At 40.0% G+C, this 23,371-nt stretch overlaps 1 protein-coding gene across 10 annotated transcripts in view; it reads left to right on the forward strand.

Annotated features, from left to right (window-relative positions):
* The first annotated feature begins 253 nt into the window (after positions 1 to 253).
* Positions 254 to 23,371, forward strand: part of MDN1 (midasin AAA ATPase 1) — a 143,868-nt gene continuing 120,750 nt past the window's right edge. For 4 of the 10 annotated variants that reach the window (XM_036414106.2, XM_036414103.2, XM_036414105.2 and 1 more), the window contains exons 1-8: positions 264 to 510; positions 10,466 to 10,692; positions 14,677 to 14,901; positions 15,265 to 15,372; positions 15,452 to 15,644; positions 18,143 to 18,385; positions 18,945 to 19,076; positions 21,694 to 21,797. In XM_036414106.2, coding sequence (XP_036269999.1) covers positions 409 to 510; positions 10,466 to 10,692; positions 14,677 to 14,901; positions 15,265 to 15,372; positions 15,452 to 15,644; positions 18,143 to 18,385; positions 18,945 to 19,076; positions 21,694 to 21,797 — 1,334 coding nt within the window. In that variant the 5' untranslated portion in view covers positions 264 to 408. Of the gene's footprint in view, positions 511 to 10,465; positions 10,693 to 14,676; positions 14,902 to 15,264; positions 15,373 to 15,451; positions 15,645 to 18,142; positions 18,386 to 18,944; positions 19,077 to 21,693; positions 21,798 to 23,371 lie in introns of all 10 variants that reach the window. The other 6 variants (XR_004983670.2, XM_036414101.2, XM_036414102.2 and 3 more) reach the window with 2 other exon arrangements.

The raw sequence follows: 23,371 nt of genomic DNA on the forward strand, positions 1-23,371 counted from the left end.
ATTGCTGTTTCTATCTTCCTCGCTTCTTCATGTTGGCAGAATCTTCAGTCTACTGGTCCTGCAGCGCGTCATCTCCCCACTTCCCATCACTAGGCCCAGGAACCGGGTGAAATAAGCCCATTCTGCTAGCATTCCCTCTGGCAACTGACACAGCAGTAACGCCGGACGTTTCCGCTGCCGAGGAGGCGGGGCGGGAGCAGGGGAGGAGGCGGGGCCTCCTGGGCGGCGTCGGCGTCGCGCGGTGATGACGCAGCGCGCCGCGTGCTCCCCCACGTGTGCCGCCGCTCTCCCAGGGTTCGCGGGGCTGCGGCGGCCGCTCTTCTTGGGGGGCGTAGTTGTCGGCATCCCGGGTTCAGGAACCCCGGAGGCTCTGGGGCTCTGAGCGCGAAGCCGGGAGCGCCGGTGGCCATGGAGCACCTCTTGCTGGAGGTGGCGGCCGCGCCGCTGCGTTTAATCGCTGCCAAGAACGAGAAGAGCCGCAGCGAGCTGGGCAGGTTCTTGGCCAAGCAGGTAAGAGCCCGCGCGGGAGGGGGGATGCCCAGCCGCCCTCCCGGGCGCCCCGCGCGCGGCCCTGCCCCGCGACGCGCTGCTTTGCGCGGAGAGAGGCGCGGCTTCTGGTCCTGCTGGCCCCATCCTCCCGGCTGGCCGGCGGCGGAGGCGTCCGCGCGCTTGTCGAGATTGGAAAGAGCCTTTGTTTTGTTTTTTGTTTTTTTATTTGGGGGGGCCCTTCCCTTTCTTTCTCCACCGACTTGCCCCATGCGGCAGACCCGGGGGGCAGACCTGGCCTTTGGGAAGAAATGGGTGTTTTCTTTTTTTCTGTAAAGGAGGTGGAAGTCTGCCCTTTTGCCGTGCGTCTTACTTCAGTGTCCCGGGTACAGCCCCCTCTGTGTGTGGATGAGTACGTTTCTGTTCTGCCCTGTCCATTCCTTTGGGCACTTTGACAAGTATTGATTGGGTTCCTGCTGTGCCTAAGGCACAGTGTGGTTTTTGTGGGGAGACAGATGAATAAATCCGTTACCGTCTCTGCTCCCAAGGAATTTAACATTTATTTTTGGAGACAGTTCATGACCAGAAAACGCCTGAAGGGGGAAAAAACACACACACAAAAACAAGACAGTGCTAAGTGCATGACACCGTAATAATTACGAGGTAAATTAGAGTTTTCTGGGAAACGGGTCTTTGGTCTTTTAAAAGCCTTTGGCCTCCCTTCTACTTCTCCACCCTCCCACTCGCGTCTGTTTTGAATTCTTATCACGCTTTTTTCATTTTTCATTTTAATTTCCTATTTTATGCTTCCCCGGCCCCAGTATCTGTGAGCTTCTTCAAAATAGAATGTACTCCCTCCCCCCAGCCCCTAACTCCTGTATATAGAACTTAGTCACAGATGCATTGTCTTTATATATCCCATTGCTTAGGAACCTATGCCAGTATTTTGGGTCTGGCGCTTTTTGGATCTGGAGCGGCGGAGAACTAATATGAGAGGCATTTCTGTTTGGAAATGACAAATTGAACATGTGAAGCAAAGAGGAGGAAGATGTGGAAAGTATTCCTGGGGTTTCTGGTCTTGAGCCCCCAGTGAAGGAAATCACTAACACAAATGGGGAGGTCTAGAAAGAAAATTGATTTTTGGTGTGCTGGAGTAAGGAAAGACATCAGTTTAAATGAGCTGAGTTTGTGACAAGCTCCTATTTATGTATTGTTGCTAGAGGTTATTATTATTTAATGTAAACGGGCTTTAGAATTTAGCAGAGGTTCTGAATCTAGGGATCACAGACCAGCAACAGGGGATTTATGATTCCATACTGAGGGGATGCAAAATTGGTGTTTACATATTGGGAGCAGGATGGGGAAATGGTTTTAGGAAACCATATTAGCAGTGTTATTGGGACCACTTGCCTTCCTTTTCTTTGCCTCACTTGTCTGCAAGTTCTGTCCTGTCTCATATCTTTCAGGTTTGTTTCTTTCCATTTCAGATAAGAGTTGATTGTGTTGCCAATTCTATTTTCTCCTGTTTTTGGAAACAAAATGATTTTTTTAAAGAATATAATTTTATTGATTTTTTACAGAGAGGAAGTTAGAGGGATAGAGAGTTAGAAACATTGATGAGAAAGAAACATCTATCAGCTGCCTCCTGCACACCTCCCACTGGGGGCGCCCGCAACCAGCTTATATGCCCTTGACTGGAATCGAACCCGGGACCTTTCAGTCCGCAGGCTGACGCTCTATCTACTGAGCCAAACCGGTGAGGGCAGTTGTTGGCAAACTGTGGCTCCAGAGCCACATTTGGCTCTTTGGCCCCTTGAGTGTGGCTCTTCCACAAAATACCTCGTACAGTGTGATTGAAACTTCATAGCCCAAGCAAAAAAGTCAGTTTTCGGCTCTCAGAAGAAATTTCAATCGTTGTACTGTTGATATTTGGCTCTGTTGACAAATGAGTATGCAGACCACTGAGTTAGGGCAACAAAATGATTTTTATTGGCAAGTAAAGATTTTTGAAATACTGTTTTCTCATTTGAGTTTGGTATATGAATTAAGACTTTTTTTTTTTTAGGATTGTGCTACTTCCAGTGTTCCTTATTTAAGCTGGTGACATCACCCTCTCCATCGAGTCATATTTTATAGAGAACTGAAGGTCGTCATCATTCTTTTTCCTTCACATACAGCCAACTTTTCTTGATTTTACTTTCTCAGTGTTGAATCTATTCTTTCCTCTTCATTTTTACTATCCCTACCATCCTACAATTCTCCAGTTTCAGCTTGTGGATTTTCCAACACCACCAAGCAGTGTCATATAATTTAATTCAAGTCTAACTTTTTCTACCTGAAGATAGCTTCAGATCGCACAGGTGAAGGGCTCAGTCCTATAAGACTGCCCTTCTGCTCCCACTTAGATGCTAATTGCAAGAACTATTGTCACTTATCTTTCTGACCGCCTGTGGATTGGAGGTGTTAACTATCCTCTCCTTGGGTTTGATTAATTTCCTGGAGCGATTTCTAAAATTCAGAGGAACATTTTACTTACTAGATCACCAGTTTACTATAAATGGATATAATTCAGAAACTGTCAGATGGAAGAGATGCATAGGGCATAGTATGCGGGAAGGAGTTTGTAACGTCCATGCTCTCTGAGTGCGTCACTCCGTCCATCTGTTCATCAACCCAGAAGTTCTCCATATCGTGTCCTTTTAGATATTTATGGAAGCTTCATTACATAGGCATGATTGATTAAATCTTTGCCCATTGGTGATTGATCTGTTTCTAGCACCTCTGTCCTCCCTGTAGTTGGTTGGTTCTATCCAGCCCTAACTTGGGCAGCTTTTAAAAATAAACCTCATAAACATAAGGGATGACACTTTTATTCCATCACAGGAAATTCCAAGGGTTTTGGTAGGTCTACGCCTGGGATAGGGTCAAAGACCAGATATATATTTCTTATTATAATTTGTAATATCACATATCCTTATCTCTTTGATCACTATGTTCTGGAAGAGCAGAGTGTTTAGGGTGCATGAGTACGAAGTATAGCTAAAAATCAAAATAATTCTCTTTAATTGCTTTTGGGGACTTTTTTGGAAAAGTTACTTAATACCTCTAAGTCTCAATTTCTTGATATATTTCACATATTAGAAACAAAAAACTAATAAATGAATGCCCATAAACATTTAAAAATTTATGAGCCTCTTTGGTCATCAGGGGAATGCCTATAAAACCACCCAGATACCACCGGATCTCTTCTAGATTGGCTAAAATTAAGACTGACAATACTGTGTGTTGGTGGGTTATATAGCAACTAGAACTCTCAAACATTGCTAGTGGAGGGTAAACTGGTATAACTAATTTAGAAAACAGTTTCTTTTAAGCATGAAAAAAAAATTTTTTTAATTAAAATTTACTATCTGTTGAAACATACAATTGCCCTATAACCCAGCAGTCTTACTCATAGTTAATGAAAAAGATTAAGAGTGATGAATATATGTCCATAAATCTCTTGTACATGATTGTTCATAGTAGTTTTATTGATGATAGCTGGAAACAGTGAAAATATCCATCACCTTATAAATGAAAAAACAAATTGTAATATATTCATACAGTGAAAAACTAGTCAGTAATGAAATGGAATAAACTATTGAAGCATACAACTACATATATGATTACCAAAAGCATCAATACTGAGCAAAAGAAGCTAGACAGGAAAGAGTACATACCATATGATTCAATTTATGTAAAGGTCTAGAATAGGCAGATCTATAATCTATGGTCATAAAATCAAGTCATTGGTTGTCTAGAGTGAAGGGGTTGGCTGCAAAGGAACTTGAGGAAACTTTGGATTGATATTTTAATTGGGGTGGAGGTATCACAGTGTATACATATTCAAAACTCACTCTAGTATAAATGGCTGCATTTTATTGTATATAAGTTATATTATAAAAGCCAATAAAGTTGATTTTTAAAAAGTTAAATATCTGTTTCCTCTAACACAGTTTTCTAGATTTCCTTTTGAAGAAAAAGTTGATTGCATAATATTTTTTGGAGTTTTTTTCCTAGCTCACAAGTGTCCATTTGAATAACGTTTAATTTTCTCAGGTTGATGCAGAACATCTGTAACAATAACCACTGAACAATGAGCCAGGGCTTTTTATCCACTTTTAAATTGAGTTGTTCATGTATTAACTATGATGCTGGCCAGGTTTCTATAGATGTTTGTATTAACCCTGGGAAATTAGACATGTTATGTTTGTTTATTTTATAGATGATAAAATTTTTATTTTTCTTTACTGAATAACCACTTAATATATTACTGTTATTTTATTTTTTTATATTTTAAAAATATGCTTTTAGGGGGCTTATTTAAAGGGACATTTGGCAGTTGAAAATGTGTGAGGTCATGCCTCTGTATATCATAGCCAAATCTGTTGAATTTCCTTGCCTCCATTTTATGAGGTCCTTAGGGTGGCCCCTATATAAACAGAACTAATACTGATAGAACTTGTTTAAAGATAATATTCTTTACCCATCAGTGCTTTATTCACAATTAGGTGTTTTTATGAAGAGAAGGCCCAATAATTTGGGAGACTTTGTAAGAGCTCTGGGGAAGGTGAATTTCTTTTCAGAATGATAACTTTGGAAAAATTTGTTATGTTTTTGCATATGGTGTTTAGATTGTGCTCAAGCTGCACTCTTATAGATAACTGTTTAACTTGAAATTCCTTAAGATAAATTTATAGCATTGGGCTTGCTAGGTTAAAGGGCATGTTGCTTTGTCTGACAGCAAGGGTTAGTGTCCTGCACACACTAGCAACATGAGACCTTTTATACACTTTACAGTTTCCCTATCATGGTTATGGACATTCTGAGCCCAGGCACCAGAATTTCGTAGTGTATTTCATCTTGTATATCAAAGTGTAATTGTCTATTTTGCATTGTTTTGTTTGTTTATTAGAGGATGGAGGCTTTATAGGGATAGCTTTATTTATATTAAGATATTGATTTTTTATTTTTATTGATTTCAGAGAAGGGAGAGGGAGAGAGATAGAAATATCAATGATGAGAGAGAATTATTGATCGGCTGCCTCTTGCATGCCCCATGGTGGGGACCAAGCACACAACCCAGGTATGTGCCCTTGATTGATTTCGAACCTGGAACCCTCCGGTCCGAATGCTGACGCTCTATCCACTGAGCCAAACTAGCTAGGGCCAGGAATTGATTTCTTAATCTCTACCCTTTCCTCAAGAGAGTTGGCAATTTTGTTTAAAAAAATTTTTTTGTTTTTGTTTTAATTTAATTCCTATATTTTTCCTCAAGAGCAAAGGAGCCCTGGGAGAATGTTTTGACCCTGGAGCATAGATTATTTTTCAGAGAAGCTGTATAGTATTTTACATGGATTTACTATTAGTCCTTTTATCTGGAACTCCAGTGGACCTATTGGTAACAGCCTTTATATTAAATTAACTGTAATCCTCTATTGCAAAAAAAAACAAAAACAAAAAAAACAACTGTTTTTTTAAAAAATTTCTTTATTGTTTAAGGTATCACATATTTGTCCTCATACCCCCAATCCCATCCCACACCCCTTCTCACTCATGCCATCACTCCCCTATTGTCCTTGACCACTGGTTAGGCTCATATGTATGTACACAAGTCCTTTGGTTGATGTCTCTTTTATCCCCACCCCCCCTCTGAAGTCCAACAGTATGATCCATGCCTCCTTGTCTCTGGGTCTGTTCTTGTTCATTAGTCCATGTTGTTTATCATTTCCACTAGATGAATGAGATCACGTCCTACTGGAAATACACTTACAAGAACCAAAAATGAGATAAGAAATAATGGCTATGCTGAAGGGCAAATAAATCAGTCTGTAGTGAGTTTCTTTCTGAACCAACAGTTCTTTTGAGACCCAGTTTCAATGTCAAAAAGTTCAATGTGTATGTCAGCAATTATATTTCAGTTCTAGATGTTGGACAAATGGTGGTAATGCAGGTCTGACCCTCTCTGGTTTGGTCCTGGGCAACCTGCAGTGACACACAGCTGCTGAATGCTATTATGGCAAGGCAATGTCAGCGTCTTCTATCTCTGGACTGCTTCTCTTCTGTCTTTGTGGCTGGAGTAGTCCTGTCAATCCCTCTCTGTTGCCGGAATCCACATGGTCTCGGAGTTGTTTCCTGAAAATACACAAACATATTCTCAACCAAAAGTTAGTAAAGGAATATTTTCTATAAATTTGTCTTGGGATCCTTTTTCATTTTTTGCCCAAATGATTTTCCTTTGGCTAGTTTTGACATCTTGTGTGTTTTTCATGGGTGTCTTGCTGTAAGCATTACAATTAATCTTCTAAAGTACAAATTTTCTAGATGTAATTTACTTACAGGATATTTTTTCTTACATGATATTCTTCTACTCCCCCCCCTTTTTTGATTTAAATATTAGAAGGCTTTTGAAAAAATTTTAATGTACTCTTGATAGCTTTTAAATTTTAATTTTTTGCACTGTAATATTAATGTTTTAGGTTCATTACCTGTTATGAAATTTTATGAGATGAACTACCAATAAATATTTTAGTCAACACTTTAGGAACAGCTTTTTGACCAGTACAATTAATTTTTCTAGGGTATTCGCTTATTTAAGTTAGCCAATTTATTAGGTCTAGTAATAATTAATGTCGTTTTCTAATACTTTTTTAAATCGAAAAACAATACAGCAAAATTTAAACAATACAACAAAATTTAAACAATACAACAAAATTTAATCAACAATATAGTTGCCGTTGTTTTCTACTACTTGTGCCCAACGCTCAGGAAGCATTTTAATCCCTCTGTTGTAAAATTCTTGTGATTTTGATGCAAAAAATTCGGTCAATGCATTTTTGAGACATTCTTATTAAATTTTTTTCCAAGAAGAAAGTTTTGCAAAGAACGAAACAAATGGTAATCGGAAGGGGCAATATCAGGAGAATAAGCAGGTTGAGGGAGAACTTCCATTCCAACTGGCGCAGTTTTTCAGCAGTGATTCTTGCAGTATGCGGTCGTGCGTTATCGTGGTGAAGAATTACGCCCTTCTGATTAATCAGCACGGGTTCTTTTTCTCTTAAAGCTTGGGCTAACCTTTCCAATTGGGCACTATACACTGCACTTGTAATGGTTTGGTTAGATGGTAAAAGTTCATAATGAAGAATTCCTTTAAAATTCCACCAAACACACAACATCACTTTTTTCGCATGCAAGTCAGGTTTTGGCGTGGGCTGCGGAGCCTCATTTTTGTCCAACCATTGAGGCCGCCTTTTCAAATTAACATACAGCACCCATTTTTCATCTCCAGTAACAATTTGCTCTAAAAACGGCAAACGGTTTTGACGAGAGAGTAGCGAACTGCAAATTGTGACTCTTTGATTACGGTTGTTGTCGGTCAACTCATGAGGAACCCATTTTCCAAACTTCTGGACTTTGCCAAGTGTACACAATTGATTGGAAATTGTTTTTTGTGAACAATTTAAAGTTGTCGCAAGCTCTTGTTGGGTAATTTGAGGCTTTTGCACCAAAAGAGCTTGAAGAGCTTCTTGATCAAAATTGGACACACGGCCTCGACCACTCTTGTCATCTAACGAAAAATTTCCCTCGCGAAATTTCTCAAACCAACGCTGGCATTTTCTGGTGCTAACTGCATCTTGACCAAGAGCACTACAGATGTTTTTTGCAGCCTCACTTGCTTTTCTTCCTAATTGGAACTCGTAAAGCATGCAGTGCCGAATATGCTCTTCATCTGCCATCTTCTTAGCCCTAGTTTTGCAACAAAAACCAAACCAAACACAAACTTTTTCAAGCAAAACTTGATAATTGCACTTCACATGTTCTGTAGATACCACGTGTTTGAAGGTTATGTCAATACAAGTCAACGCCAAGCAAGATTTTAAACGAATGTTTAAAAACGACATTAATTATTACTAGACCCTATAAATTAGCCTGAAAATTTGTCTACTATTTTACTGTCAAATTTATTCTCTAACAGCAATCTTATTTTACCCTGTAAATATTAGTGGAAAGGATTATTTGCCTTCTTGAGTAGGGCCTGCACATTCCTAGTGGTAGGCTGGGTTTCTTTCTTTCTTCCTTTCTTTTCTTATTTATTTTTATTTTACATTTTTTTATTTTTTTATTAAATTATTATATGTGTACATATCTTACCATTGCCCCCCCCCCCCAACTCCCATACATAACCCTCCCTCCCCAGAGTTTTGTGTCCATTGGTTATACTTATATGCATACATACAAGTCCTTTGGTTGATCTATTATATCTCCCCCATATCTCCCTAACCTCCCCACTGTAATTTGACAGTCTGCTTGTTGCTTTACTGTCTCTATCTTTTGGTTCATCAGTTTATAATGTCCTTTATTATCCATAAATGAGTGAGGTCATGTGGTGTTTCTCTTTCATTGACTGGCTTATTTCACTCAGCATGATGTTCTCCAATTCTATCCAGGTTGCTGCAAATGATAAGAATTCCTTCTTTTTTATGGCAGCATAGTATTCCATTGTGTAGATGTACCATAGTTTTTTTATCCAATCATCTGCTGATGGGCACCTAGGCTGTTTCCAAATCTTAGCTATTGTAAATTGTGCTGCTATGAACATAGGGTGCATATATCCTTTCTGATTGGTGTTTCTATTATAGTTTCTTGGGATTTATTCCTAGGAGTGGGATTACTGGGTCAAATGGGAGTTCCTTTTTCAGTTTTTTTGAGGAAGCTCCATACTCTTCTCCACAGTGGTTGCACCAGTCTGCATTCCCACCAGCAGTGCATGAGGGTTCCTTTTTCTCCGCAATCTCGCCAACACTTGTCATTTGTTGATTTGTTGATAGCCATTCTGACAGGTGTGAGATGGTACTGCATTGTTGTTTTGATTTGCATCTCTCAGATAATTAGTGACTTTGAGCATGTTTTTTGTGTGCCTCTTAGCCTTCCTTCTGTCTTCTTTTGAAAAGATTCTAGTTAGGTCCATTGCCTGGTAGGCTGAATTTAGATATCAAAAACCCACTTCCCCTCATGATGGGTACAAGACAACTCAAACAAGTCTTGTAGTGAGAGGGCAGCTGCTGTCGGCCAAGTCTCTTGTCTATTCCCTTGGTCCTGATTTGAGCTGGGCATGGGAAGTTAAGCAGCCATACCCACTGTGTTTTGTTGTTTTTTAAATTTTATTTTAAAGAGAAATATTGTGTGAGAGGGAAACTTTGATTGGTTGCCTCCCACACATACCTGACCGGAAATCAAATTCTCAACCTGGGTAAGTGTCCTAACCAGGAATCAAACCCCCCACCTTTTGGTGTACAAGATGAGGCTCTAATCAACTGAGCCACACCGGCCAGGGTGTTATGTAAGATAAACTGACTTTTGAAGTCTGGAAATTGATTTTTTTAATTCCAAGCTAGAACTCTTGGCTCTTCTATGGCAGTGCAAACAAATCTATATATATAAATTCCTAATATGCAAATAGGCTGAACAGTGGAACAATCAAACAGCAGGTCGCTATGATGTGTGGGGAAGGGGGTCGTGCGTGGAACATGGCAGGCATCGGCCATGGGATGGTGGAGCAGGTGGGCAGAGGTGCCAGACCAGGGCAGGGGGCAGGTCACTGTCATCAGGGCAAGTCTCTGGTGGTTACTGAAAATTCTTTGCTCCCGCATGCTGTGCTTCCATTCAGTGCTCACACCCGCTGCCAGCACTGGCCCCATTCGCTCTGCGCCTTCAGTGGATAGGTGTGAACAGGGCTGGCATCAGCTGCAGCAGAGAGGGGACTGGGGGCTGCGGTGGGGCTGTGGTGGATGGGGGCATGTGGGGGCATGGAGAATGAGCTGAGACTCGTCCCTGTGCCCATTGCAACCTTGAGGCCCACAGTTCCTTTCAATGTGCATGAATTTGTGCACTGGGCCCCTAGTATTGTATATATAGATCTTTTGTATGGCTTTTCTCTTAGGTATGGACACCTCAAGATCGCCAGTGTATCCTAAATACCTTAGCACAGTTACTTCTGGATAAAGACTATACTATTCTGATCGGTCGCCAATTCCGCCCCATCCTTTTGGATTTGCTGGAAAGGAATGCTGAAGACATTAAAGCTGGAGGCCAAGTCAACCATGATCTACACGAACGACTCTGTGTGTCAATGAGCAAGCTCATCGGTAGCCATCCTGATGTCCTCCCGTAAGTAACAGTATTATTCTTCATGTTTCTCTTTGCGGAGGTAGAACCTGCTCTCTCCTGAGAAGTAAGGAGGAGTCTTAGCTGAGAATGGAAAAGGAAAAATACAGGAAAGAAAGATAAGTGGTATTGTATTGTAAAAATAATCAAAGAGACTCTTTTTATCCAGCTCAGTTCAGTAACCATTTATTAGGTTTCTCTTAAGTCTTGGTCATCAAGACAGAAAAATGGCCAAGCTATGTCTCTTACTTCAAGGGTTATATCATCTGGCAAGACATGCATATAAGGCATACTTAAATAAGTTTTAGCTGCAGCTCTTAAAGCATCCACTTCAAATGTATGAGCTTTGTGGCTTGCTAGAGGAGCTGAGGGTATGAATTAGAGGTCTAGTATCCATTTTAGCTTTCTATAAAATCTGTCCAAATCAGTATGGTGAGAAGTTGTGTTAGAACTGTATTCTAATGTATTTCTCTTTTAACCTGCTCCATTTCCAATCTGGGCTAGTTCACCACTCATTAGAAAACATGGTAATTCTCCCACTCCCAGGAATTACCATATTAACGCTGAATTTATTGCATAACATAATAAAGCGTGGAACTTCTGAGCTTAAACAAGCCTCTTGTCTCAGCTTCTGAAGTATCTGGGATTATAGGCATATTCCAAACACATGGCTTTCTCTTCCTCTCTTTTTAATCTTCACCTGAGAATATTTTTTCCATTGATTTTTACAGAGAGTAGAAGGGAAGGGGGATAGAAAGAGAAATTTCTATATGATAGAGACACATTGATTGTTGTCTCCTGCATATGCCCTGACCAGAGCTGGGGATGAACCTGCAACCAAGGAACAGGCCCTTGATTGTGATTGAACCCAATACCCTTAGGTCTTTGGGCCAATGCTCTAACCACTGAGCAAAATCGGCCAGGGCTCTCTTTTAAATTGATAGTAAAATATAATTTGTGTGGAATAGCCAAAAGAGGCAGGAAAATGACTTTCAATGTTTTTTTAATTGAGAAGGTAAAGAACTTTTACCCTAAACGTGAATAATGTTATTTGTACTAATAGGAGCATCTCTTATATCCATCTCTTATGTATTAGTTTTCATCAACACAGTAAGTACATTTGGCTTTCTTGAAAGTGTGATCTCTAGTTTGGTCCTCAAATGAGGGAATAAGAAATGAAGGCTGGGGGGGAGGGGCATAATTTTTATGAGCTTTTTTCTAAAAGGGAAGAGGAAAATAGGCCTAGTTGTATTAAACTAGAAAATATTCAGCAAAGGAAAGAATAGCATCATATGTGGTAATCAGGAACACGTGGTGTGGTTTGATTGAGGATTGAGATTATGGCCTTACTTGGTAATCATCTAGGTGTTCTTGACTTTGTACTATTTCACAAGGTGTGCTAGTCAGTTCTGTAGGATTGGCATGTAGGTAACTTGAATCCCAACTTCTCTTTAAGGCTTAAAGGTAGAGTGCTTCCAGAATCATTAAAATGATGTATGATCTACATCTGGTCTTCCATTAGCTTCACATTTTATGTTCTTATTAAATGAATGTGAAGTACATACTTTTTTAATTTACAATTTGCCAGGGCAGTATATTTTATTTATGCTCCTACATTGTTCCAAAATGATATAATGCAGCTTATAAAGGTACAGGTACCTGTGATAGAGTAACTTAAAACCAAGCCCCCTCCCTCGCCCCCCAAAAAAGAAGAAGCTGTGCATAATGTGCAGTGAACTAAAGGTAGTAATGTGGAATGAGATTTTGATTTTTAGTTCTAAGAAATGCAGATGATTAGTTTAACATGTGCCTCAGATTTACATAGAGGAAGCAGGCCTAATGTTTTAGGAATATACCTAACATATTTAGATAGGATACAGTTATTTAGTCAGTAGATTCATATAGAAGGTCCTCTCTTTTAAGCGCTAGACCATATCATGGGGGTAAGAAAATCACATATAATGGGCTCCTATACTTGAAAAGTATTGAATACAATGTTAAAAAAGGTGTGAGCCAAATAGATAATGGGAGCAAGCAAATCATTAAAGCAACAGAAATGAGTGTGTTATCCTCTTGGAAATTAGATAAGGTTTTATATTGTGGCAGATTGTGGAGGAAGAATGAAAAAAAAAAGAAATGTGATGGGATGGAAATCTAGAGACTGGGACAGGAAGAATCCAGTCAAGCTAGGGTCCCCAAGCCATTCATTTCTGGGTTCACACTTCTTTCTGAGGCCTCGCTGTTAGTTTATTTAGAGTTCTCATGAAGTTCCATGGTAGTCTTAAGATGTTTTTATGTGGGGTTTTTTGTTTGTTTGTTGTTGTTGTTTTGTTAATCCTCACCCGAAGAAGATATTTTTCCCATTGATTTTTAGAGAGTGAAAGGGAGGGATAGAGACAGAGACAAACATCGATGTGACAGGGACAAATTAATTTGTTGGACTCCTTGGGTTCAAGTCCAAGTTCATTTATGATAATAGTATCTACCTCACGGGACTCAAAACAGTGTCTGACATATTGTGGGTGCTCAATAAACAAAATTTTCTTAAAAAAAAAAAAAATATATATATATATATATATATATATATATTTTAAATTATATTTTATTGATATTTTACAGAGAGGAAGGGAGAGAGATAGAGAGCTAGAAACGTCGATGAGAGAGAAACATCGACCAGCTGCCTTTTGCACACCCCCTACCGGGGATGTGCCTGCAACCAACGTACATGCCCCTGACCGGAATTGAAACCTGGACCTTTCAGTCTGCAGACCGACGCTCTACCACTGAGCCAAACTGGTTTTGGCTAAAAAAGTATATTTTTATTGATTTCAGAGAAGAAGGGAGAGAGAGAGATAGAAACATCAATGATTAGAATCATTGATTGGCTGCCTCCTATACACCCACTACTGGGGTCGAGCCCGCAACCCTGGCAGGTGCCCTTGACTAGAATCGAACCTGGGACCTTTCAGTCTGCAGGCTGATGCTCTATCCACTGAGCAAAACCGGCTAGAGGCCACCCTGCTTCCTTTTGATTATTATTTGCATGGAATTAAAAAAAAAAATTATTGCCTCACAGGTGTCGCTCAGTGGGTTGTGCATTGTTCCGTGCACCAAGCAGCCATCAGCTTGATTCCCAGTCAGAGAGAGAAACATTGATTAGTTGCCTCCTGCACGTGCCCTGACTGCAAATTGAACCCACACCACGGTATGTGCTCTGACTAGGAATGGAATCCTCCATCTTTTGGTGTGCAGGACAGGAAGATGGTTCAACTGAGTGAGCCACACCAGTCAGGGCCAGAATTATTATTTTTTACTTCTTTACTTTCAGTGTGCTCTTGAGTCCAGAATGAGTTTCTTACAGATTGTGTGTAGTTTGAGCTTTCTTAAAAAAAATCCATTCAACCGATCTATGTCTTTTGATTGAAGTTTAAACCATTTACATTTAAAGTAATACTGATAGAGAAGGACTTCCTCTTGCTATTTTGTTAATTTCTTTTGTATGTCTTGAAGCTTTTGTCATTCTTTTATGATGTGACTGCCTTTTGTTTCATGAGAATCTTCTCTTCATCTTTAATAAGCAACCAAGGTTTCCTTGACTCCTTCTTTTATGCACCTCTCATTGTTTCTGTAAGTGGCTGTCTTCCTTACTAGATAGCAAATTCCTCAAGGAAACTATCTCTTTGGTTTTGTACATCCAGGATTTAACAGTGCCTGGCTTAATGTTTGTTGAAAACAAGTGCATTTTCAGTAGTAAATACTTGCAAAATAAGTACCTCTGGTGTTTGTATTCTCTTAGTCAGGTATCTCATGCCATGATCCTGGTTCCTGAACTTGAACACATATAATCTTAGGGCTAGGGAGCTTTATCATCTGTCTCTGTTTGTTCTCAGTCCCTGGTGAGTTCTTGTTATGTTCTGCTATCCTGTCTCAAAGTGAAGATGTATACATTGAATTCCTCACCAATAAATAAAAATTCTCTTTCTGAAGGTTTGCCCTGAGGTATTTCAAGGACACTTCTCCAGTCTTTCAAAGACTCTTCCTAGAGAGTTCAGATGCTAATCCAGTCCGCTACGGGCGCAGGCGGATGAAGCTCCGGGACCTAATGGAAGCAGCCTACAAGTTTTTACAGCAGGAGCAGTCTGTGTTCCGGGAGCTGTGGGACTGGAGTGTGTGTGTTCCTCTCCTCAGAAGCCACGACACCTTGGTCCGCTGGTGCGTAGCTGTTGGATTTTTCCTGTGCTCTAGAATGGGGATGTTGGGGAGAGTATAGCATTGTGTGAGTAAGGAGGGAAAAGAAACCATTTGATATGTTATCTTTGTGCTGGTGACTTTTGAGTTCTTACTTTCTTTCCTTACTTGTGTGTCACACCAGAGGAAAATGAGATGATTTGAGTGGAATTTTGCCTGTTCCATGTTCTGTCAAGTGAATTCATTATGCCTGATTTATGTTTTCTGTTAAATGTGTTATTTTAGTTCTACAAGATTTCCTTTTCTAGCATTCAGTTGGTTATCAAATTTTCTTAATTCTTTAGAATCACCTGCAGGTCTTGAATTGTATACTTTGATTTTCTCCAGGTACATAGCCCACTGTCTTGCTGTGGTAACTTGCATGAATGAGGAGCACAAGCTATCATTCCTTAAGAAGATTTTTAATAGTGAGGAACTCATCCATTTCAGGTTGAGGTAAGTAGGAACATTTCTGGGGACCTTGATGTGGTTTACTCTGGATTGAGGTTATTGATGAGATCCTCATTTCACTCAGGTTACTAGAAGAGGCCCAGCTGCAGGACTTGGAGAAGGCCTTGGTTTTGGCCAATCCAGAAGCTTCCCTGTGGCGTAAGGAGAAGGACCTGCAGTACTCACAGGGACATCTTGTTTCAGCTGACCTCTCCTCCAGGGTGACTGCTGTCTGTGGTGTGGTGCTGCCTGGGCAGCCACCAACCCCTGAAGAGCAGGTATGTTGGCATCAGTAGGATGTGTGCCCCTTCCCCTCCTGAGCACCAATAATAGGCCAAATCGAGTTTCCCAATTTGCTATTCCATTTACAAACGATAAAGAGACATTTACTCAGGCCCTCCTCCCTATTTAATGGTAAATTAGAAACTATAACAATACCTGTGTGGCACTCTTAACTTTAGCAAAGCTCTTCTATATATCCTCTCATTTATTTACTATGACAACTGTGAAGTTGGGTGACACAAGTTATAATACAATATTTATGTAAAACAAAGACAGACTGAATTGCCCAGAGACCCCTGGGTTGCACATTGGCTGACACAGGGTTAGTCCCGGGTCTAAATCCCAGCCACCTGTTTCTGTGAGAATTTTCTCTTTGTTATGGAGGATGCTGGTATCTATAGAGAACTTCGCCCTGCCATATGAAATGGCCTTTCCAAGAAGTGTGGCTCTAGACCACATTTTGGAAAGACTTAACCGTTTATAATCTGATTCTATAATCTGGAATCACTGGGAGCTGTTCTGTTTTCTGTTTTCCCCCCCAGCAGTCTTTTTTGTTTGTTTGTTTGTTTGTTAATCTTCACAATGGATATTTTTCCATTGATTTTTAAAGAGAGTAGAAGAGAGAGGGAGAGACAGGTAAACATCCATGTGAGAGAGATACATCAATTGGTTGCCTCCTGCATGCACTCCCACCAGGGCCAAGGGCAACCAAGATATGTGCCCTTGACCAGAATCAAACCTAGGACCCTTCAGTCTGGAGGTCGACACTCTATCCACTGAACCAAACTGGCTGGGCCTCCCTAGCAGTCTTTAATAAGTTGTTAGTTGGGTCAGACCTACCCAGTTTTCTTCTTGGAAGAAGTCCTGGGTTGTTCCTTGAACCATCCGTTATGTCACTTTGTAGTGCAATTAAAAAACAAAAAAGAAGTAATACAGTATACATGTAAAAAGCACACATGTTAAGTGTACATTTCAATGATTATTCATGAACTGGATATATCTGTGTAACCACTTCCAAACCCCTGTGTTTCCCTCTAGTCACTAAAACCCATCCCTCTTAACCATTCTCCTTACATAGGTTATGTTTGGAAAATTAGAATTTTAATATAGGAATGATTCTGGTTGGAGTGGGCTTGATGTTGGGTAGCAATGGCAGGGCAGTGGGGGCAGAGTGCTATGGCCTAACCCATCTGCTAAACTGCTGTAGTAATAGCCCTTCAGGAAGTTGCAAATAACTTTCAGCCCTGAATCTTAATTTATCCTCACATATTTTTAAGGGACTAGCCATGTTAGAGAATTATTATTCCTCAAAAGATAATAATCGTCCCACTTTTCCAAGAGATCATTTTTCCTCTTTTATGTCAGGTGCATTGTTACTTAAAGAAATTTTGTAATGGTGGTAAAATACACATAATATTTACCATCTTAAACTTTTTTTTAGTGTGCGTGTCAACAGTGTTAAGTATATTCACATTGTTGTGCAAATTTCAGAACATCTTCATCTTGCAAAGCTGAAATCCTGTACCCATTAAACATATTTGGCACATTATTTTATTATTTTTAACTTTTTTGTTATGGAAAATGTTAAACACATTCTAAAGTAGAAGCAATGGTGTAATGAACCTCCATTTACCTACCCATCACTCTTCAATAATTATAAATTTGTGATTAAATATTTTATTGATACTTTTTACAGAGAGGAAGGGAGAGGGAGAGAGTTAGAAACATCAGTGAGGAAGAAGCATAGATCAGCTGCCTCCTGCACAACCCCTACTGGTGGTGTGCCTGCAACCAAGGTACATGCCCTTAATCAGAATCAAACCTGGGACCCTTGTGTCCGCAGGCCAATGCTCTATCCACTGAGCCAAACCGGTTAGGGCTTACATTTCATTGTTATTTCTGCACTTTTTCTTTATACCAAATTACTTTGAAAGCAGCTCCCAGATGCTACATCATTTCATATCTAAATATAATATTTTAGAGTATATGTAAAAGAAAAGCACGTATATCAACTGGCTGCCTCCTACTCGTACCCTAACCGGAGATCAAACTTGCTACTTTCTGGTGTATGGGACAATGCTTCAACCAACTGAGCCACACCAGCCAGGGCTTTTATGCATTCTCTATCTTTATTTGAAACACTAGGGTATGGTGAGAGGAAGGAAAACAAAAATAATCCAGTTGTAGTTTGTCCCCATCGTTTGTGTGTCAGCTTTTTTGGCTTCTGAAATTTTGGGAAACTTCTTAAATTTGTTAGTGAATTTTTTACTTTCTCCCCCAAAGGCAGGAGTTGAGGGAGGAAGAAAGGAAAGAAAAAGAAAGTCAGATCTTTACTTTGGATAATATATCTATTCTTGTGCTTCTGGTATTACTAATATATTGGCAGAGGTTTATATAAAGATCAGAGGAAGCATTGTAGAAATTTAATTAACCTTGCCTTTTGGAGAAAGGACTCATTTTTAACATGCTTTTTGTTTCTCACTTGCCTCCTTAGGCTAGTAACAGGAGTTCTTCTCATGAACAAGAGCTGGCCTTTAAGTCTTATGTACTGGTTGAGTCAGTCTGCAAAAATCTTCAGACCCTGGCTATGGCAGTGGCTTCTCAGAATGCTGTGTTGTTGGAAGGACCAATAGGATGCGGCAAAACTTCCTTAGTTGAACATTTAGCTTCAGTGACAGGTAGAAGGAAACCCCCCGAGCTTCTCAAAGTTCAGCTTGGAGATCAGACCGACAGTAAGGTAATTAAAAAGTGGCAGTTTTGGGGGAATTCACATGCTGCTTATAACTGTTTGCACTAAAATATTGTTTTTGCTAAGAGACTATGATAATAGTTACTGGTCTTTCAGAACTGATGGGATCAAGCTCTAAAAACCTCAAATACTTGTTTATATTACTCCTATAGGCCTGATGCATGGGTTTGTGCACTGGTGGGGTCCCTGGGCCTCGCCTGAGGAATTGGGCCAAAACTGCTCTCTGACTCCCCCCAAGGGGTCCCAGATTGCAAGAGGGCAATTCTCAGATGAGTCATCCCAGGTTTGGGCTTCCTCCTGTCTGGTTCTGGGTGCATCACCCTAGGACTGCAGCTGCCAAGCCATTGCAACTCTGCAGCTCCTGCATTGAGCATCTGCCCCCTGGTGGTCAGTGTGCGTCACAGTACCGGTTGGACAGTCCCTTATGCTTTTTAATATATAATATCTGATCACACACTACATATATATTTAGAAGTTTAATGGAATTAAAAGATATAGCAGTGATACCTCAGATGTATGATTTGAGTAATTTATTGTCTTTCTACAGATGCTGCTGGGAATGTACCGCTGCACAGATGTCCCAGGAGAGTTTGTGTGGCAGCCTGGCACCCTGACACAGGCAGCCACAAAGGGACACTGGATCCTACTGGAGGATATTGACTATGCCCCCTTAGACGTGGTATGTGGCTTTGCTAATTCCTTGTCTTTACAGAGCATTTGTTAGTGATTCTAGGGGATAATTTAAACATAGGCGTTTGATTAAAGAAATGTAAGAAGGTCATTCATTGTTACCTACTTAATCTGGTTTGAGGTCTTGGTTTACTTGACTAGTTTCTTATTCGATAAAAAAAATTACTAAAATTCATATTATACTGTTTCCTTTAGTAGTAGAATGTGACCAGTTTCACAGAAGTTTTTTCCCTCCTTTAGTCAAGTATGTGTTCAGTCTTTCCATGAATCAGCCCAGTGGGAAACATCTTACCTCTGTTACAGATACACTGAGAACTTTGAGACTCTGCTTCCCAGTTATGGCATCTGTAGAGCTGTGGGCTGAGGATAGATGCTGTATTAAGAGTGTACTTGTCTTTGATCTGTTGAGGAAAAGTTATAGGATATAGTAGTATATTATTATTTTTAAAAAGATCACTTTTCTATGTGTATAAAATATAGCTGTAAAGGCAGTCCATGTTTTCTCTGTAGTCTATAAACTATGACAAAGAAAACAAATTATAGAATAAACATGAAAATAGATTAAACAATATGAAAATAACAAGATATGAGAATAACAAGATGGGGTTGGGGGGAGAGAAGGACGGAGAGGAGGAGGATAGGGGAAGAGGGGGAGGGAGATATGAAGGAAAAAGAGTGTCTGTAAATTCATGTGTATTATGATGATTTTAGTGTCTACTGAGGTAAAGATGTAATGGTATTATTGGTCGAGGCAGAGCCTCAGTTTGATCATCACATTTTAAAGTCAATACTCAGTTTTATAGGGCTCATTTTTCTTAATTAGCCACGGCTGATTCCTTCCAATGAGACTTAAAAATAAAACTGAATTATAAGCTACCAGGTAGGTTTAAAAGCATTTGTTGATACTTTTTCCCCTTTCTAGTGCTCTTTCCTGGGCAATTTTTTTCAGATATCAGGGTACCTGAAAATCATTAGAATGGTGGGTGGTGGAATTAGAGCCCAAGAAGGTAGATTAATCTGAGTGATATTCCATCCATGTCATGATAGAGCCTAGGGATCTATCACTATCTTATTGCTAAGTATATTCTTTGATGACAAAGCCCAGATTCAAGGCCAAACTGATGATTTGTCTTGATCTTTTGGCAGTGTCTGATAAACATAGAAAATTCTTGTACTTTGAGTTGCATTTTGTGCAGACCATTCCCCTTCTGTTAATTTGTTTTCAGAAGGTGTGTTGTTCAGTTGATTTTACTTAAACATAATTATCATCATAGTGAAGGTGTGTTTATTTAAAACCATACTTGACTCTTGATTATTTTGTTGTTTTCAGAATTTCTCAGCTAATATTTTAAGGCAGCTTTTACAGATCTCCTTTAGGGTTTATTTTTGTTATCGTTGTTGTTTTTAGTTTCAAGTTTTGGCATTATCTTGGAGTTGCCCCTATGCTGTTTTGGGCTTTCCTTCAGCTCCTGGCCATGTATAAAACAATGAAAATTATGTCTGATAATTTAGAACCCTCTTTTTTGGCTCTTTGTTTTTTCTTTTAAACTTCCCCTGTAAACTCACATCCCCAGATCCATATATGCAGTCCTCACTTTTCTTGAAAAATCTCTACTTGGATGTTCCTTAGCTAGCTCAAATTCAAGTTGTCCAATATGTCTGCTCATTCTCAAAACAGCTTTTCTGCCACACAATTACCAAAGGAGAAGTTGGACGTCTTCCTCTTTTAGTCTCTCCCTTAGTCTTACATTTCTCAGACTTTCTATTCTATTCTCACCTATCCCACTGCCTTAGCCCAGGGCTCTTTCCTTTTTTCCTTTCTTTCTTACCTAACTGCTGTCCTTTTTCACCTCTTTCGCTCTGCTCCAGGCTAGCTCTTTAGTTTATCTTCCATAATGTTGCACAGTTGGTTATCTAAAATAAAAAAATGTAATTTCCCTCCCTGCCTCCAGACTAAAATCCTTTAAATACCTTCCATGAAAAAACTCAACTTCCTTAGCTCAACACAGGAGTCCCTTTTTCATCTGTCTTTAAGCCTTGTATTTTTCCACTACTTCGTATGCACATTCTGCCCTAACCATAACATAGTCCTTTCTTGCCGTACCTAGGCATATACATTTTTATCCATTTGAATATTTTGCCTGGAGTGTATGTGCCATTTCACGCCCATCAAACCTGGCTAATCCCTACCTGCTTATACTTGCAGACTTGGTGAATGTCATCACCTCTGGGATGGCTTCACTTCTGATTTACAGCCACTCTTTGTACATCACTTTGTACATCTCTGGGTTCACACTGGTCATGTTGTGTGGTGCTTTGCATAGCTATCTCCCATTAGCTGCTAGCCTGTGAAGCTTCAGTCATGTTTGAACTTTGAGGGTCTTGCTTGCTTCTGGTCCATAGAGGCACTCAGGGAATGTTGAAAGAATAACTTGTTCTGGAGTGGGGAGGCTCAGCCTTTCCCATCTGCCTTTTTATCTTTGTTCACACTATGAGAGCTGGGGTTTTAAGAATGTGTTTATTATTTGGAGAAGGTTGGCATTTTTGTTTTTGTTTTTTTGTTACTTTTGTTTTAATAGCTTTTTCACTGGGTTTTTGTGATTTAGGTTTCCGTACTGATCCCTCTCTTGGAGAATGGAGAGCTCTTGATTCCTGGCCGAGGTGACTGTCTAAAAGTGGCTCCTGGATTTCAGTTCTTTGCAACCAGAAGGTATGTTACATTAACCTTTCAGTTTCCATTGTGGAGCCTCTTCCTCAAAAGTCTGTAAAGCAGAGCTGTGCCCAAAAGTCCTAGAATAGCCTTCTCTGGGCTCTCTTTAAGTAAGGTTGGTTGAAACTGATGGCAGCCAACCTTCTCATTCCTGACTACTTTTATATTTTATTGATTTAGAGAGAGAGGATCGGGAGAGCGATGAACATCGATGTGAGAGAGAAACAGATTCATTACCTCCCGCACATTCCCCAACCAGGGATCAAACCTGCAACCTTGGTATGTGCTCTGACCCTGAATCAACCTTGCAGCCTTCTTGTTGTCCTGGCCAGTGCTCCAGCCAACTGAGCCCCTGGCCAGGCTTCATTCCTTATGACTTTTACTCTTTGTTAATCCTTACTGAAGGATATTTTTCCCATTGATTTTTTTACAGAGAGCGGAAGGGAGGAAAGAAGGAAGGGGGGAGAGAGAGAGTGAGAGAGACATACACATCCATTGGGTGCTTCCTGCATGTGCCCTGACTAGAGTTGGGGATTGATACTGTAATCCAAGTACATGCCCATGACCGGGAACCGAATCTGCAACTCTTTGGGACCAGGGCTGGCGCTCTAACCTTTACTCCATGGTGGCCAGAGCCCTTATAACTTTTAATGGAGATAATTAATTTAGATCATAAGGGTGTATGTGTTTTCTATTTAAAAATAAGTAGCCAGTTTAAAACAAAACAAAACTGTCTTCATGTTTTCAAAAATTATCAGAGGCAAGATTATTGTCAGATAGCCCTGGGTTTGAGTTCTGAAGGTGGTACTTTGTATCTGTTAATAATACCTATTATACTTTACAGTTTAGTGTAAGTTGTAAAGATTAAGTGAAATGACTTGCATTAAAAACCTTTCACAGCCCTAGCTGGTTTTGCTCAGTGGATAGAGCATCAGCCTGCAGACTGAAGGGGCCCAGGTTTGATTCCAGTCAAGGGCACATGCCCCTGTTGCCAGCTCAATCCTCAGTGGAGAGTGTGCGGGAAGCAGCCAGTCAGTGATTCTCTATCATCATTGAAGTTTCTATCTTTCTCTCCCTTTCCCTTCCTCTCTGACATAACACAAAATATATTTAAACATAAAAAAACAAAAAACTTTTCACATAGTAAGTGCCCAACTAATGGCTAGCTATAATGATGATGATAAAGACTTACAGATTTTAAGCAGTTATAAAACTTAATTGAATATAAGCATCAGCATAGGAATAAAAACCAAAGCAAAGTTTGTATGTGTTCCTTCTACAGCGTCTAACAACACAAAGGCAGTGGCTTATTTCCTGGTGCTGGTCTATACCTGTACAGGTCTTAAAATTCCCAAGAGTGAAACTAATGTCACATTATACTTAGTGATTATATTAGTGTTTATTATATCTCAGTGGAGTATTCATTCCCAGATGGAATGTGGCACTAACCTAACAGTTCTCAAGAAACACCTTGTGAGGTCCTGCTGATTTTAATAGACCCTGATTTTATTTATGGGGATAGTAAAGTACTCTCCTACTAGGTACATTTCCCAGAAAGTACTGGAACATCACTT

The sequence above is a fragment of the Pipistrellus kuhlii genome, unplaced genomic scaffold, assembly GCF_014108245.1.
Source record: "Pipistrellus kuhlii isolate mPipKuh1 unplaced genomic scaffold, mPipKuh1.p scaffold_m20_p_5, whole genome shotgun sequence".
NCBI classification, from domain to species: Eukaryota; Metazoa; Chordata; class Mammalia; order Chiroptera; family Vespertilionidae; genus Pipistrellus; species Pipistrellus kuhlii.